General features: G+C 35.7%; 2 protein-coding genes across 9 annotated transcripts in view; one reads left to right on the top strand and one right to left on the bottom strand.

The window, feature by feature from the left end:
* Nucleotides 1-1,421: 1,421 nt before the first annotated feature.
* Nucleotides 1,422-17,741, bottom strand: part of PPAT (phosphoribosyl pyrophosphate amidotransferase) — a 35,809-nt gene continuing 19,489 nt past the window's right edge. The window contains exons 2-11 of the mRNA XM_003985361.5: nt 13,439-13,505; nt 12,433-12,639; nt 10,567-10,679; nt 10,311-10,456; nt 9,790-9,862; nt 8,850-9,001; nt 8,330-8,457; nt 6,490-6,711; nt 5,160-5,280; nt 1,422-3,889 (exon numbers count right to left, since the gene is read on the bottom strand). Coding sequence (XP_003985410.3) covers nt 3,693-3,889; nt 5,160-5,280; nt 6,490-6,711; nt 8,330-8,457; nt 8,850-9,001; nt 9,790-9,862; nt 10,311-10,456; nt 10,567-10,679; nt 12,433-12,639; nt 13,439-13,505 — 1,426 coding nt within the window. The 3' untranslated portion in view covers nt 1,422-3,692. The remainder of the gene's footprint in view (nt 3,890-5,159; nt 5,281-6,489; nt 6,712-8,329; nt 8,458-8,849; nt 9,002-9,789; nt 9,863-10,310; nt 10,457-10,566; nt 10,680-12,432; nt 12,640-13,438; nt 13,506-17,741) is intronic.
* Nucleotides 15,347-17,741, top strand: part of PAICS (phosphoribosylaminoimidazole carboxylase and phosphoribosylaminoimidazolesuccinocarboxamide synthase) — a 47,624-nt gene continuing 45,229 nt past the window's right edge. For all 8 annotated transcript variants that reach the window (XM_045056339.1, XM_045056337.1, XM_045056338.1 and 5 more), the window contains exon 1: nt 15,347-15,743. In XM_045056339.1, coding sequence (XP_044912274.1) covers nt 15,362-15,743 — 382 coding nt within the window. In that variant the 5' untranslated portion in view covers nt 15,347-15,361. The remainder of the gene's footprint in view (nt 15,744-17,741) is intronic.

The raw sequence follows: 17,741 nt of genomic DNA, 5'->3' as shown, positions 1-17,741 counted from the left end.
CGAACTCCTAGCTACTTAAGAAGAAAATTTATGCACGCGTGTGCACACACACACAAATTTACATTGCATACTATAGCTTAGTCTAAAATGTCTAAGCAGCATGCAGTTTTTTCTGAGAGGCTTGGATATTTATTTTGACTTGGTTAAGAAACAAGAAGGCAATTTCCCTTAGGAGTTGACCAGGCTCTATCTGAAACTCGAAGAAGGCATGAGATTCAGGTGATGCCCTCGGGCAAGATTTTCAGAGGCAATAACATATATGCATATATTATTTTATTTTTTGTCGTTTAGAGGTGGGACTTAGTATGTTTATTTTAAGATAGGCAATATTTTAGAGCAGTTAATTTAGGTTCACAGCAAAATTGAGCAGAAGGAGAGTTCCCACAAACCCCCTGCCCTCCAATATGCTCTGCATATTGCAGAGCCTCCCCCATTATGAACATCCCCAAGCAGAGCAGTACATTTGTTTCAACTGATAAGCCTACAATGACACATCATTATCACCCAGTCTATAATTTACATCAGGATTTATTCTGGTGTTGTACATTCTATGGGTTTGAACAAATATATAATGAGATATATTCGCCATTATAATATCACACAGAGTGGTTTCATGGTACTAAAAATTCTCTGTGCTCCTTCTATTTATCCCTTCCTCCCCACTAACTCCTGGCAATCACTGATGGCTTCATTGTTTTTTTTCCATCTTAGACGATGTGCTTGCTAGCGTAAGCAGGGGATAGAGGGAGAGGGAGGGAAGGATGGAGGGGTGTGGGGGGAAAAAGGGGAGGGGGGAGGAGAGAGAGAACCCTAAGCAGGCCCCACACTTAGCATGGAGTCCAATGTGGGTCTGGATCCCACAATCATGAACTGAGCCATAGTTTTGCCTTCCAGAATGGCATAAAGTTTGACTCACCCGGTATACAGCTTTGACAGACTGCCTTCTTTCACTTGGTAATATGCATTTAAGTTCCATATCTTTTCATGGCCTGACAGCTCATTCCTTTTTAGGACTGAATAAAGTTCTATTGTCTGAATATACAATTTATTGATTTACCTAAATTTGACTGAAAAAAAACAACAACAACACAACTCCCCCAACACACACATACATTTTGGAAATCTAAGCCAGCTCTTCTGTGACACTCCCCATTCTCACTGGTATTTCCACAAAACTTACCACTATTCTAGTGCTTACTCAGCATTACGTTTCTAATAACTTTATTTCTCCTTCCTATTTAGCCAGGACTTTTGCCTGGTTCATAAGCACTGGTCTATTTATTGAAATGCCTGGATCAGAGAAATAAGATCTGACTAGCTGGTGCCAAGAATGGAGCCTGGATGTGACTATTACTGCGCTACTCATCATAATGCACTAACCAAAGGTCATTATTAAAAAAAAAAAAAAAGCACACACATACTTACACACACTTATTACATATATTTATCACCAATACATCACAATGAAGTCACAAAAAAGTAGGCTTAGTTTAATTCACAACAATATAGATCCTGTGAAAACACATTTTTTCATCTTCTTTGTAATTTTCAGCACTCTGCTATTTAAAACAGTTAAACAACATTTGAGATTAAATGTAAAAAACTGTAATTGAATTCAGACTTCAGAAACTTGTGAAATAAAAGGCCATGATGGAGAAACATTAAGAAATTTGTAGAATAACCAAACTCTCACAGTCCCATATTCCTTTATAAAAGCATCTCAATAAAACAAAATAAAAACAATGGGAGACAAAAACTATGGAAAACACGAAAGTCAAATCAGAGATTTTGGTTTAGTACTTTCCCTGAGTCTCTTGTTTTTAAAAATCAAATGTAAGTAAGGCCAATTCAAAATTGACCCACAGGTCTTGCCTCCTCCATGCTGATATGAGGAATACATTTAAGACAAGAGGCTATACACTCAAGTGGTCCCAGGGCTTTATTCAAATGTCAATTTGCTTGTGTCATTGCCACAGCATTATCTAACCCGCTGATGCCTGCTGCACATGGGCTTAAATAGCTGTCAAGATTTTATCTTGGCCTGCCATAATATAATATGTGAGACTATATACCAAATGAAGACAGAAGATTTCAGTTATTAATAAATATTAAATTCCTAAATGGATTTGGACACTATATACATCAAATTAAGGTAACTTAATAACACAGAAACAAACACTTTTATGTTTGAAAAAAATCTTACATAAACAGGAGTTGAGGGCAAGGCATCTTAAAATTTTAAATCTCAGATGTTACAGGAAAACACTTCAAAAAAACTGTATTTGTTAGATCCCAATAAAACAAAGTGGAAAAAAAGTGATAAGGTGATGCTTAGAATCAGACAGGCATGCTAATTCCAAAATAGTTGTCACCTTGATCTTAAACAAAATTGGCCCCTACAGGGTTTGTATTTGATCATTTAATTGCAATGATATATCTATATTTGTACATATATATGTATATATGTTTGCAAATGATCAAGCACTTTATTAAAAGAACATATAATTAATAAGAATAAAAGGGTTGTTAGAACCTAAAAATTTATTTTTTATTTCAAATGTACTAGGTTACTTGCTGGGTTTATACTATAAGGGCACTAAGTAGTATATAGATCATACTTCATAGTCAAATGTAGAAAAACACCTTCCACAGACATGTTTTTACAATCATCCTTAGGACATCTCAAAGACAGGTGGCAAAGCACTGCTAAACTGTATGTCTCCCTTCATCATAATGAAATCTCAATTTCAGAATAACAGCCAACGTTTCAAAAGCTAATAATCATGCACTATCTTAAAACTGAGGGGTGAAAGGATGGCTCTAACCACCACAAAAAGTATGACACTTTTTCACATCCCTATTAATTAATTTACTAAGTACCCCGCTGCACAGGCGGGAAAAGTGAGGCACAAAGAGGCATGTATTTATTGTTGTTGATGTTTCAAGATTTGTCTAAAGTTAGACAGGGAAGAAAGGTCAAAACCACACTGAGAACTCTAGAGGCTTGACACTTTTGGGATATAATGGATTCAAGGTTTGAGTGAAATGTTATATTTAACTCATGTCTTGTTTGCATCACACCATCTTAGTCTAACCTCTTGCAAACCATTTAAAGCATGGACCTGGGAAATGCCACTTACTACCTACTTTCTCTGACCAGGTGAAAAAGGCTAGCCAATGCTTGTGTGTAAACAAACAAACAAACACCACAAAAACAGTGTTGTTGCATTATATGCAATTAGCAAGGTTCAATTATGAAAATATTCCACAACCGAATTGCAATAACTCAAGAAACATTCCACAAAATTTTCTAAGAATCTGTGGGAAGTTATAGTGCCTGGCCATCCCTACTAAAACAGAAATTTATCTATTCATTGCATTATTGTTGCTGATCTGAACTTAAATGTGTATGATCTCATAACTGGTAGCCTCAAAGTACTAAACTACTAAACAAAACAAAGGATCATCCAAACTCCTAGATGACACCAAAATATTTATCTAGGATCATTAAGGAAAGCATAGCACTTTGGTACTCTTTTCAGAAAAGAAATCTCAAAATATATAAAGGTAATCATAAGCATATGGCATTTTACATTGACCAAGGGAGTAACAGTTAAATGGATAAGGTATAACCACCACTATAACTTCTTGACCAACTTTATATTTTGAAACATCAGGTCTGCCCCTATCAACTACCATTCCAACTCCACAGGGTATTTTCCAGTGAGACATGCTGTACAATGACCATTCTTTTCAAAGCATTCCAGACCATTCCCATTTTCTTGAATCATAATATCCTGCTTTTCCACTTTCTGTTTTTTAAACTTTATCCCTTCTTGTACAGATGAAACTAGTCCTCCCACTGACAGATATACAACACTGTTTGCTCCTACAGAGGGAAAGAGGGGAAAAGGAAAAGGTCATAATGCTTCCTTTGGAAAGAAAGATCTGCCTCACAAGACAATAGTCACAAACAGGAAAACTTAAGCCAGCATAAAAATTTCTCTTTCATATTCTTAAAAAAAAAAAAAAAAAAAAGCAGGGGTGGAGGAGGGGAGAGGGAATAAGCAATAAAATTCTGGGCCTTTATAATTTTTTAAAATTTGAAATTGGAATTTAAATTGCTATTTAAAATAGCACTGGAGGCTTCAAATCTAGAATGGATTCAGAAAGTCTCTTTAGTAATTTTCTGGATTATGAAAAACAGACTTTGAAGTCAGGAAAATCTGGGTTCAAATTTAAGCTCAAGGTCACTTTACTTTTCCTAAGTCTTTTCATTTATAAGGGAAACATGGCCTAACTATACGGTATCTGTGATATTATTACAATAATACAGATATGTTCTGGGCAAAAAGTGAGTGTTCACAATAAGGTACCAATTGGATGATATTCAAAGTATTTAACTGGTAAGGCACAGGCATGTCAAAACCAGCCATCTAGACAACCAGTGCGGAGGTACCAAGGCACATTGGCTAAACATCTGCTGTGATATTAAAACAGTTTATCTCACCTAATTTGAAAAGCAAATGTCTTGGGGTGCCTGGGCAGCTCAGCTGGTTAAGATCTGACTCTTGATTTCAGCCCAGGTCACTGACAATGGGGAGTCTGCCTGGGATTCTCTCTCTCTCCCCCTCCCCTGCTTGCTCGCTCTCTCAAAAATAAATAAATAAACTTTAATTTAAAAAAAAAAAAAAGAAAAAAAAAAACAGAAAAGCAACTGTCTTATCCAGGATAAGCTAATCTCCAAGTCTGCTGACCTCATTATTAAAGATAACCCTACATTAGCTTTTCACTTTTTGATTTGTACCCACATCTAAATTATTCTATTATAATCTGTGGTAAAATTGTTCTTGTTTTTCTTCAGATCTGATCTTTGGGAGGCTTTAACTGATATGCCTGCAGTTCCCTCTACCTAGAAAGCCTTTCTTCCTTTTCACCTGATCTCACCTTGGCCTAGGTCTCCAATATATAGCACTTACCATGGTGTGTATACACACCAGGCACTCTATTCAGAATACTATTCAGTATCTGCTTAACATGTTATAAAATTATCTATTTTTAACAAATGCTGGACATTGTTTTTATTACAAGTATAAAGACTGACAGGCTTTGGATTTTCTCTGTTAAAAAAAAATGTTTAGAGAAATTTTAATACCTACCCAGATATTTTGCAAGATGTTCAAATTCAGGTTTATTGGCAATAAGCTCTTCTTTTGTTGGTATGTTTATTCCCATAAAGCATGGGTATCTAATTGGCGGTGAAGCTACTCGAATGTGTACCTTGGAAAGAAATCATTTCACATATTATTCTAACATTTATAACCCTTCTGGAGCAGCCCTGCTCTAAACTCCAAAGCATCTGGACAAAGATTTCAAAATGTCAGCCACTTGTAAAAGATTCTTTTTACTGAGTTGCCTATTGTTTCCTTTTACCATCTATCAATGAGAACATTTCTTTCTTCTATTTCCCATTTAATGACTTTATATTCCTAAGACCACCTTCATTTTCTCTTGAATGCCACTTTTGCCTACCTCTTATTTTACCATTTCAGAAAGCAAAAAAATGGTCTACAGGATATAACAAAAACCTTAACTACTATTAGGAGCTTTTTTTCTCTATTATTACTTTTCTGCCTTTTGTAAGGTACATTTACATGGCCATAATTGGCATCCACAATTATTTTACCTTTCTTATAAAGCAAAGATTTTCCCATATTACGTAGTCTTCATAATTACAGTTTTTAGTGGCTACAATATATTTCATCATACTTAGGTAGATACATTTCCTACTGGTAGATACATAAGCTGTTGTGTATTCTTTTTCACTACCGTAACAAATGGTGAATTTACTTTACACCTCTTTGTTTTTAATTACAAAATTTTCAAGGAATTCTGAAGAGATTATCATAATTCTAACAGCCATAAAAAAGCTGGAAAATCATAATCACAATTATTTTCAAAGCTTTCTAGAGAGACTGCCACTGCTTTCCATGCCACTTTCTCCTACAAGAGATTTTATTATTGACTCCACTTAACTATTAGTTGTAAATGGCACCCCACTTCTGTATTTTGAATTACTAAGATATTTAGAGTTAGAATAAGCTTTGAGAGTTAAAATATAACCCAATGTGGCAAATCTATTACAGTAGGATTTGTTCTACATCTTCAAAAAGAGAAGTACTCTAAAAATTAAACAAACATTTTATTGTGTGGCTTTTGTGAGTTTTTAAAATTAACCTTATAAAAATTTTAATCTTTTATATTGAGGTTTTTAGTCTATTAAGGATTATAGTTAGTATGCAGTTTAAGAGTGGCTATTATATGTTTTCCAAGTTGCTGCAAAGTTATTCCTAAACCAACTCATTTGAAAGATGACAATTTATTTTATTGAACTATCCATTTTCATTCACTGTACTAAATTGCAATTTTTATGCCAGTATCGTACTATTAATTATCGGTACTTTAGGGTTATGTTTTAATAATACTTACCTCTTTCGCACCAGATTCTTTGAGCAATTTGATTATAGGTGAGATGGTATTGCCTCTCACAATTGAATCATCTACAAGAACGATTCTTTTGCCTTTAAAGTTGTCTGACAATACTCCAAATTTTTTTGCAACACCAAGTTGTCTCAACCGCATGTTTGGCTGAATAAATGTTCTTCCTACATACCGGTTTTTACATAGCACCTCCACATATGGAAGCCCACACTGACAAGAAATAAAAGGACAATGAACAGCAACATATAGAGAACTCTAGATTCTTATTTTCTCTAGGTCATTCTTCCATTATAATATGTATGAAAACATATGAAATTGCTATTCTGAACTCTCCATCAATAGATTACAATTTTTCTTCACTATTTAAATTGTAGGGGAAAAAAAGGCAAAAAGTAAACTCGTTCAAAGTAATATACTCATTGGGAAAACCAATTGAATTTGTCAGAAGTTGTAATGTTTCTCTCTTAAACAAATATTACTTCCCTGTCTTGGAAAGGAACAGTAAGTGTGTGCAGACAGGACAATAAATCACTGACAAAAAAATTCACAGCAATTAAAAACTATCAGCAAGAAATGAATTAAAACTAGTATGCAGGAGTACCTGGGTGGCTTAGTCAGTTAGGCATCTGAGTCCTGATTTTGGCTCAAAATCATGATCTCAAAGTTTGCTGTAAGCACAGAGCCCATGTGGGATTTCTCTTTCTCTCTCTTTCCCCCCGCCCCTCCCCAGCTTGTGCTCTTTCTCTCTCCCAAAAAGTAAATAAACATTAAAAAAAATAAAAAACAAAACCCAGTATGCAAAGAATGCTTTTTGAGGGACAGGAGGTGATTTATCCATCTTTCAAGGTAATACTAATCTAAAATATGTGCATATTGGGGCGCCTGGGTGGCTCACTCGGTTAAGTGTCCGACTTCGGCTCAGGTCGTATCTCACGGTTCGTGGGTTCGAGCCCCGTGTCAGGCTCTGTGCTGACAGCTCAAGAGCCTGGAGCCTGCTTTGGATTCTGTGTCGCCTTCACTCTCTGCCCCTCCCCCATTTGCACTCTCTCTCTCAAAAAAATAAACATTAAAAAAAAATTTAAAAAAACAAATAAAATAAAATGTGCGCATATCATTTCTTTTGAAAACATAAAACTTTCAACATAGTGAATGCAGATGAGGACACCCCAGGATCACCATAGTCATATAAATCTATCTGGTTATGGAAAATGAAACTAAGCACAGTACTAAAAACATTACACAAAATGAACATAAACGGCTTTGTGATCACCCATACTAAATAGAGAACAAATAAACCAGTGGTTTGTGAAGGAGGGTGCTTCAAGAAATAAGTTTTAGTAATAAGTAAATATTACCACTAAATTCTATAGGTATTCATGATGCTATCTTTTTTTTTTTAAGTTTATTTATTTATTTTGAAAGAGAGCACAAGCAGGGGAGGGGAAGAGAGAGAGGGAGAGACAAAATCCCAAGCAGACTCCACGCCATCAGCACAGAGCCTGATGTGGGGCTCAAACTCACGAACCATGATGAGATCATGACCTGAGCCAAAATCAAGAGTCAGACACTTAACCAACTATGCCACCCGAGTGCCCCAATGATGTTGTCTTTTTAAGTGAAGTGGATCATTCTGCTCATCTTTAGGTGAATCTTGGGGTGGATTCCACTAAAACAGTGCCATTGAATGAAAAGGTTGGAAAATAACTCTTGTTGCAAAGGATCCAACATTTTCTTTTTCCTTGTAATATACTGGTAAGTTTCTCTTTATATACAAGGGTTTCTGATTTCAGTGCTATAAGAGCATTTCACTGCATGTCAAGAGAAATACCTTTCCTGCATAACCAAGAGCAGCGGGTGTAGCAGATTCCGGAACAGTGCTAACCAAATCTGCATCCACTGGTGCCTCAATTGCCAGCTGCTGACCACAACGGTATCTTACTGTGTAAACCATTTGGTCTGGAATGTTTGAGAAAAAAAATAGATTATTTTTACTTAGCATTTCATTATTATTCTAAGAAAACTAGCTTGTTAGAACTCTATACATGGAGTACAAAAAGTAAAGCATATAAAACAACTAAAGCAGAAAACATAAACTGGGGAATTCACTATTTAAAAAAAATTTGGCCTTATTACATATTTGAAAATCATAATCCTTACTCCTAAAAGGAAAACAAGGTCCAGCATGAAAGGGAAAAATAGTGATATTATGACTTGTAGGTTCAGTCTCATATCCACAGCATCTAACAATGTGCCTCCAAAGAGCCAGGTAAGCCTTTGAACCAAGAACTGCCATGTTTCAGTGAGATAAATAAGAAACTTAAGTAAAAAGTTAAAGATATTTTATTTACCTTCAAATATACTATCTGGTCTTGCAAAATAAACATATTCAAAGATACAAAATGCCATCGGGTTTCCTTCAGACCTTGGTATAATATCAAGAGTTTGGACACTACGTTTGGTTATTTCCACAATTTCTCCAGGCAAGACTTCACGGTAATATCTTGGGAAACAATGTTAAAGAAAGAAGACTTTAAATAAACCAGTCCTTAAGACTGATAATAACATCTATTGTAAAGTACACAAAGAGTCCCTTCCCTTATAAAGGAAAAGTGGTTCAGTTTAATATAGAGATGGCTTAAAAAATAAAAAATTAATATTCTTCCAGCAGTAAATCTAATACTTGTATCTTGCGGTGCCTGGGTGGCACAGTCACTTAAGTGTCTGACTCTTCATCTCAGCTCAGGTCATGATCTCACATTTCATGAGTTCGAGCCCTGCATCAAGCTCTGAGCTGATGGTGCAGCGCCTGCTTAGAGTTCTGTCTCTCCTTCTCACTATACTCCCCCTGCTCTCTCAAAATAAAAAAAAGTAATAATAAAAAAAATAAAATAAATTAAAAAAATTTAATACTTCTATCTTATCCCTAAATTCTAATTTTTATTTTAAAAAATAAAAGCCATACATTTTACTCAGTTTTGGAAGAACAGAGGTTAAAAAGAACATTTTTATCCTGGCTTAAATTTTTCGATCATAATTATTCCTTGTTGAGGAGATTCTTCCTTTCTAAAATAAGTCTCATAGTATTTTGAAAGCAAGATGCCAGTTTCAAAATTAGAGGTATTACTGGAATATTAAAGTCAGTGCCAGTGCTGAGTAAAATGCACAAAAGAAACTGCATTCATTTATAGATAGGCCTTCTAGCAGCCATCAGAAAGAAAACTTTCACGTAACAAAAAACTTTTTTACTGATGTGGAAAAAGTGAATATGCTGAGTGAAACAAAACTTACCTTGCGCCAATTGATAAAAAACTACAAGATTCTGAAGACACCACCCATCCTTCTGTTTCTGAAGCTTTTTTCTCTGTAAATCACAAGACAATTCAGTTAATGGATTCAAGAAATTTTACAAGAGGCTACCTATTTCAAGAGAACAGTTAAACACCAAATAGATAAATAAGCATCTGACTATGGCTCAGGTCATGCTCTCAGGCTCATGAGTTCAAGCCCCACGCTGGACTCTGTGATGACAGCTCAGAACCTGGAGGCTGCTTCAGATTCTGTGTGTGTCTCTCTCTTTCTGCTCTCCCCTCTCTCCCGCTCATGCTCTGTCTCCCTCTCTCTCAAGAATAAATAAACATTAAAAAAAAAAAAAAAAAAAAAACAACGAAGTACTACATCATTTTTTTTCTTTTTATCTAGTTCTTTCTCATTCATAAGCTTCCTATACCTAAAGATTTGAGAGTGTACCAATAGTAGGACAAGAACTTGGAAAAGCATTATGAAATTGTATTTCTTCTGAAGTGCATCACCTTTATCATTTATATCAGATACAGGAATAAGACGTCCAATGCATAGAGGGCGATTTCCATAAGGATCTCGTACGGCATAAATAACATCTCTGTGCATTATAAGCAGGGAATATGCTGTAGGTGCTTCCTTCATTAAGTTTTTAATCCTGGAATTAATTAAATAATTGAATAATTTCAGTTATAAACACAAGACATAAGCTCTGCAACACAGAGCTCTCGTAGCAGAGCTGTGAGCTTAGCCTAGTTTTACAATTACCTTGCTACCCAGTCTGGGGTGCCATCTTGTTCCTGAGGAGGTGTATATGCCAGTAACTGGGTAATCATTTCACTATCAGAACTTGTTGACAAACCAATACCATGCCGCAGAAGCTATTTAGAATGGAGAAAAGTGTAATCATTAGAGGGGAAGCTCCACCTCACCCCTCACCCAGTAGCCCACCATAATGGAAAGAGATCAGGCATTGTGTGAATTTTCAGTTATGAAAATCCTGCATTCTACTAATGACACATGTATATAATAATGGAGAACCACTGCTGAAAGCAATAGGAAGTCTCTGAAGGTTTTTAAGCAAGAAAAAAAAAGTGCTCTAGGAAGCATATAGAATAGCTTTTGAAAACTAAGTTTGAAGGAATATAAACCTGCAGTCAAGGTGGGGGAGAGTGGAGAAGGCACAAGAATTTGGAACCGTGATTCTAACTTTTTCAGCCCTTGACAATCCTGACCAATAGGATACATTCCCATAAGAGTGGCATACTACAGTTGGGGCCGCTCAATCCAGGTTTGTTAGTGATAGTGCTGGTGGGCTACCCATCCCCACTGATTATTGCTGACAGAATAGAAGAAAGGAATTAACTATATGGAACAATTAAATGTAGAAGATGTAATAAAAATTGGTTGAGCACACTCATGAAGATTATAAGGTTCTGAGCCAGTGTGACCAGGACAAGAACACCACCAATGACCTGTACAGGTTGAGTTTAAACTGATACTATAGAACATTTTCAGTAGGCAGCTAAATGTGTAGAGGTGAAATCCAGACTCTGGGAAGTGGTTGTGTCTAGAAATGAGCTAGGTATTGCATGGAATTGAATTTTGGTGGTTATCACTAAGTGGTGAGTTTTTCTTAGTAATTTTTACTTCATATTTATACTTTTTTCATTGTGTGAATTAAAAAAAATTTTTTTCACTTAGGGGCAGAAAAACATATTATCATTATAATACCAGTGCCTAAAAAGAGAGCAAAACAAAGCTAGAATTGAAAATAAAAGGACAATGAGTGGTATGGAAGCATGGTTCTAGATATTTTCAACCCACCAAAATTCATCATCATTTGACTCCTGTCACTATTCATCCATGTAAAATGCCTTGTTCTAGAATGCTAAGGAAATAACTGTGTGTGCATGTGTGTGTGTATAACCATCCTGTTACTGAATGCCACCTGAGGGTTTTCTTTCCAAGGTTACCAGATCAAGATTATTATAATCCAATGGACTGAAGAAACGTGGCATCAATAAATGAATGGCAAGAATGGATAAATAAGCTATCAGGAATATAAAGATACTAAGGAATGAAAAAAAAAAAGGAAGATAAACTAATGATGGATAAAAGCATAAGCATAAATTAACATAGAATGCTCTAAATACCATGCTATGAACGAAAATGAACATAAGTAAATTCTTTGCCTTTTCCCCAAGTGGTTTCCTGTAATTGTTTCCAAATCACTTTCCCTTGTATTTGTTATCCAGTTTATATTCCATTTTCTTTTTATGCTTTGAACATAAGGACAAGGCTGAAGGGATAGGAACAGCCCATAAAACCCTAATTTCTGTTTCTCACAACAACCATAAATCAACTTTTTCACATCTCTATTCTAAAGCAGTACCATCAGAATCACCTTAGAAGTACATTAAAATGCAGACTGACCACCCTCCTGCTGCAGATTCTGGGGCTCAATCTTAGAATCTGCAATTATAACAAATACTCCAGGTAATTCTAATACAGTTGTCCTTTGCAGTTAGATAACAGGTGGCGACAATTAGAGAATATCCTGCACCAAGATCCCCAATAACTTCATTTCATTAATTTATCCTAATAATGAAAAAAAGCATTAAAAACACTTACCTTTTTCCTTAATTGAGTAGCATTTACCAATTCGCCGTTATGTGCCACAGCTATTTTCCCATGAAGTGTTTCAACAACAAAGGGCTGACAGTTTTCTAATTCACAGTTTCCTGTAGTGGCGTATCTCGTGTGTCCAATTCCAAGGTTTGAAATATATAATTTCTTCAAATTGTCTTGAGTAAAGACATGATTTACAAGACCCATTCCCTTGTAAAGTCAAAGTAGAAGCTCATCTTAGAAAAAAAAACCCAGACTTGTGGCCCTAGTGAGTAAAGGCTTTTATCCTATGTGCTCCAGAATTCTAATCTTAAAGACTAACCTAATTGTAAGAACCATGAAATATCTTTTTAGATATTTGAGGGGTACGTGGGTGGCTCAGTTGGTTAAGCATCCGACTTCAGCTCATGATTTCACGGTTCATGAGTTCCAGCCCTGGTTCGTGAATTCCAGTCCCGCATCAGGCTCTGTGCTGACAGCTCAGAGGCTGGAGCCTGCTTTGGATTCTGTGTCTCCCTCTCTCTCTCTCTCTCTCTCTGCTCCTCCCCTCCTTGCACTCTCTCTCCCTCTCTCTCTTAAAAATAAACAAACAAAAAAAAATTTTTTTAAAAATTGAGGTGAAATTCACATAACAAAATTAACCATTTTAAGGTAAACAATTCAATGGCATTTAATACATTCACAAGGTTGAGTGCTTGTTTTATGAGCTACTTTCCATTAAAACACTGAAGATGTACTAAACAGTAAATTTTGTCAAATAAACTAAATCAAATGCATTTTAAAAACCCAAAGCATGTTAAAATATTTAAATATATGACCTGTTTCCGTAAGTCAGTCAAGCAAACTATCACACAGAAATGGACCCTAACTGGACAAATGGAAAGGCTGATCCAGCGTATGACTTTTATATGCAAATTATTTGTTCAAATTTCCTTCCCCCACCAACATACTAGTTATCATCTGGTTATTGTTATCTTTATTATCAACATTTTTTAATGTTCAAATATACCTTGTGTGTTTTGAATGTTGGTACTGAATTCCCATCACTGGTCACAATACCAGCACTCTCCTGACCCCTGTGAATACAAAAAGGCATCAACTGTTAAATTTAAATTTACCTCATTGATAAGCTTCTTTATGAAGCATACTTTTCTCAAGAGCATTCAGGGACTGACAATACATTACATGCTACCAGTACCAGTGCCCCTTCTACTCACGATGATGGTGACCAGATAGATGATATTGTCTGAGTTCTAACTAATATGTCAGGCACTGTCCTAAAATTTATAGGAACGACCTAATTTATTAGGCTCTCACAACAATCCTATGAACTAAATACTATGATTATCATGATTATCATTCCCATTTTACAAATAAGGACACTAAAGAAATGGAAGTTAAGTAACTTGCCCGATGTTGCATGGAAAGTGGCAGCACAGCCAGGATGAGAACACAATCTGACTCCAGAATTTGAGCTTCTAACCCCTGTACTACGTGACCTCTAAATTGAGTATGTAGATATAAATGGATATCTCCAAATAAATTGTTAGGTAAAATGCTTAGTTGTGGGTACTAGAATCATGAACAAAATTCTTTTTTTTTTTTGAGGTTTTTGCTTTGTTTTTCTGCACTTACCACTTTTCTTCCCCAACAAATATCTGTCACTTTAGTTATTACAAAAAAATAAATGCTGCTTCTAAAAATGCTAAGCTAATCAGGAACTTTGTATTTCATCTCTGCGTTAATATTTCCAGGTGATGAAATAAAGAAAAAAGCCAAAAGCTGGGCCGGAGGTAGTTATAACACACCTTAAGACTAAGAGGATCTGTACCACTACGGAGTAATAAAATAAAGATTCCAAATGCTCCACAATTTTAATAGCTCTATAAATACTAGATGTGTTTTAACAAATTTTTGTTCCAAAGAATGTATAACAGGGTAGAAATAAAAGGTAAATTTCTATCATCTATGTATATGTACATTAATAACTAATTATAAGTCAATTAATACATTGACTTATTTGGCTAAAATAATGGCTAAAATAATATTTTTCAAAATTATATATTATAGTTGTTTAGGCATTTTTTAAAAGTTTATTTATTTTGAGAGAGAGAGAGAGAGAGAAAGTGAGCAGGTGAGCTAGTAGAGGAGGGACAGAGAGAGAGAGGGAGAGAATCCCAAGCAGGCCTCCATGTTGTCAGCACAGAGCCCGACTTGGGGTTAGATCAGATCATGAGCCAAAATCAAGAGTTGGACGCTCAGTGGACTGAGCAGCCCAGGCATCCCTGTTTAGCATTTTAATAAGAAAAAAAGTACAACATTAAGTGTACCTGCAAAGTAAAAATCTAAATATTTAAAATTAAAATTTTACTAAATTATCAATGCATTGAATACTACCAATACGTTAAATATATATGCATAACTCTATACACCCTATAAGACTGGATCACTTATGACTTGGGATTTCTTTACTGAAATGATGTGGTCTTCAAGGTTAACCTATGCTAGAAGACTAAATGATTCATGGCAGAGGGGAAAAAAAAATAACGTTTGCCATAAATCTTGGGGCAGAAAGAACATCTGCCAACCACTTCTAAAATTATTTTTTTAAAAATCAACAACCATTTAGTAAACCAGAGTATTATGTAAGAAAAGAAATAAACAAAAAAATGGTTTTCCCTTCCCTTTTGTCTCCAGGGTAATTTCCCCTTAAGTCTGAAATGAAAAACGTTAGGCATCATTTAGGTCCAGGCTTCTTTAATCACAAAGCCTGCGTATTTGGCAGTTTCTCAAGTTACTCCCCTCAGGCAGCTTGAACCAGTTAAACTAGATCTTTTCAGCTCTTTGGAGCTTATTGACAACCAGCCGTCTGGTTTCCTAGGAAACAAAACCTTGGCTAGAAATAGTGAATCATTTCCAGGTCACTTTCAACATGGAGAGTGGAGCAGGAAAGCACTGGACTGAAGAAGAGGTTAAAGCTTTGCTAAGTGTCTGGGCAGAAAAAAATATACGAAAACAACTTTATGGAACACTGAGAAATAAAGGAATATTTATTTACATTGCTAAAAGGCTGCAAGCACTAGGAGTATACAGAGATTGGAAACAGTGCCGGGCAAAGTACAAAAATCTCAAATATGAATACAGAACAGTTAAATATGCCCATAACTCTGGAGACAGCTCTAAAACTATGAAGTTCTTCCATGATTTGGATGCGATCCTGCAGTATGAACCTGCCACCCAATTAACAGAGGAAGATGCAAATGGCAGGTGCCTGGCAACGCTGAGCCAAAGTACAGCTCCAGAGACCACCGAAGGTAAAAAAGAAAAAGTAGCATTCTTTTGTTGTTTTTACCTAACAAACGATAACAGTATAGGATTTCTGAGTCCATATGATAAACATAGCCTGGAATATTATGCTTGAGAAAAACAACTGACTTGTTACAGTATTTTGCACAAGGTAAAAAATTTAGAAAGATTAAATACCTCCACTTTTTAAATCCGTAAAATACTGAAAAAAAAAAAAACACATTAAAATGACATTAACTGCTAATGCCAACTGCTCCTTAAGTATGCCTGATGTTTTGTGAAAAATGGATTGGGCTTTGAAAACATTTTAGGTTTTAATTTTTTAAGGGTGGCAAAAGAAAAAAAAAATCAAATATATTACTCCACTGTTGTTTCCCCACAGCTCCAAACAAGACAGAACTTTCTGCTCTATATTAACGTTCCCATTTTTCTAAATTTATCAATAACAGCACTAAAATACTAGGAAATAATAACTTCTTTCATTACTTGTTTAGAAGAACAGCTCCCTTTAACAAAAAAATGAAACAAAAATAGACTTGATAGATTATATGATTTATGATTAAATGATTTAGATATTAAAACAAGGTTCTTGACTTGCTGTGTTGTTAAGCCCAACACTATTTACATAGAATTTGCTCACTGTCTGTGGAAGCTGAATATATCACCAGGGAAAGAGGGGAAATCAATGGCAGTAATGAGATTTCTCCCATAGCGAAAGTCTTACAGATGCTATTTTTAAGGGCAGAGTTGTTCAATTCAAAATTTCTAATACCTACTGTCTGTGTATATCATGTGCAAAGCACTGAGCTACATGCTTTGTAACTGCAGAAAGGAGGGCATCATGAATAAATTTAACACCCAAAAGAAAATGGTAAGTGGTAGAATAAAGATAGCAAATGAGAAAGGATGGTACAATGACAGAAATTGAAGTTAGGTTAATTTGGGTTATCTGAACTTTGTGTGTAAAGCTCAATAATAAATCATTTGGTAAAAAATGCACTTCACTTAACATACTCCCTTTACATTGCTGATACTATACCAAATTCTGAGAAAGCTCTGCAGCCACTGTCAAGTTAAAGAGCAATAACACTGGGGGCAGCTGGGTGGCCAGTAGGTTAAGGCATCTGACTCTTAATTTTGGTTAAGGTCATGATCTCACTTTCCTGAGTTCGAGCCCTGTGCTGTAAAAGCCCAGCCTACTTGTGATTCTCCCCCTCTTTCTGTCCCTCCCCTGCTCGCACTCTGTCTCTCTCAAAATAAATAAATTAAAAAAAAAAAAGAGCAATAACATTATTTTATCCAATTAATCACCCTGCACTCTTTGGCATTTAAATGCTTTAAATATTCGTTAATGGTAAGTAAATGACTCAACTTCTGAAAGGCCTTGATTTTAACCAGAGGTTGGTGTAATGAAGATGTGGGTGCTAAATCTCCACTATTTTTGCCCCTCTCTTCTCTGAGCCACCCCCCAACCCTGTCGCGCGCGCGCGCGCGCGCGCGTGCGTGCGTGCGTGCGTGTGTGTGTGTGTGTGTGTGTGTGTGTTTAATCTCCACTTAACAGGATCTCCTTCTAACCCATTCAGGTACCCCCATGGCTCCAAATTCCCCATTTTCACTCGTAAGCAGATGGCCCATAATTACTTCTGAACGTTATATGTTTCAGGTATCTCAAACCCTCCAATTCTAAAACCATACTCTCTCTCTTCCTTCATTCAGAACTGATCCTCCTACAAACTGCTTCCACCTTACTATCACTGTATTTCCAATCATTTAAATAAACTTAAACATTAAACATTTGAGGTATCCTTGACCTTTCATCAGTCACTAAGTCCTTAAAAAAACTACTGACATGTTTCATAAATTTTCCCCTGTTCTATTCTCATTATCACCATGTAGAACTTCATCTATCACATGGAATATTAAGATAAGCTCTTAACTGGTCTCCTTACTGTTCAGCCCCTTCCTAACACATCATCTACAATGTCTCTGGTTGTTGTTCTTTAAAC

This window comes from Felis catus, chromosome B1 (genome assembly GCF_018350175.1).
Source record: "Felis catus isolate Fca126 chromosome B1, F.catus_Fca126_mat1.0, whole genome shotgun sequence".
Lineage (NCBI taxonomy): Eukaryota > Metazoa > Chordata > Mammalia > Carnivora > Felidae > Felis > Felis catus.
Note: the sequence above shows the minus strand (reverse complement) of the source record. Positions and strands in the feature narration are given on the sequence as shown.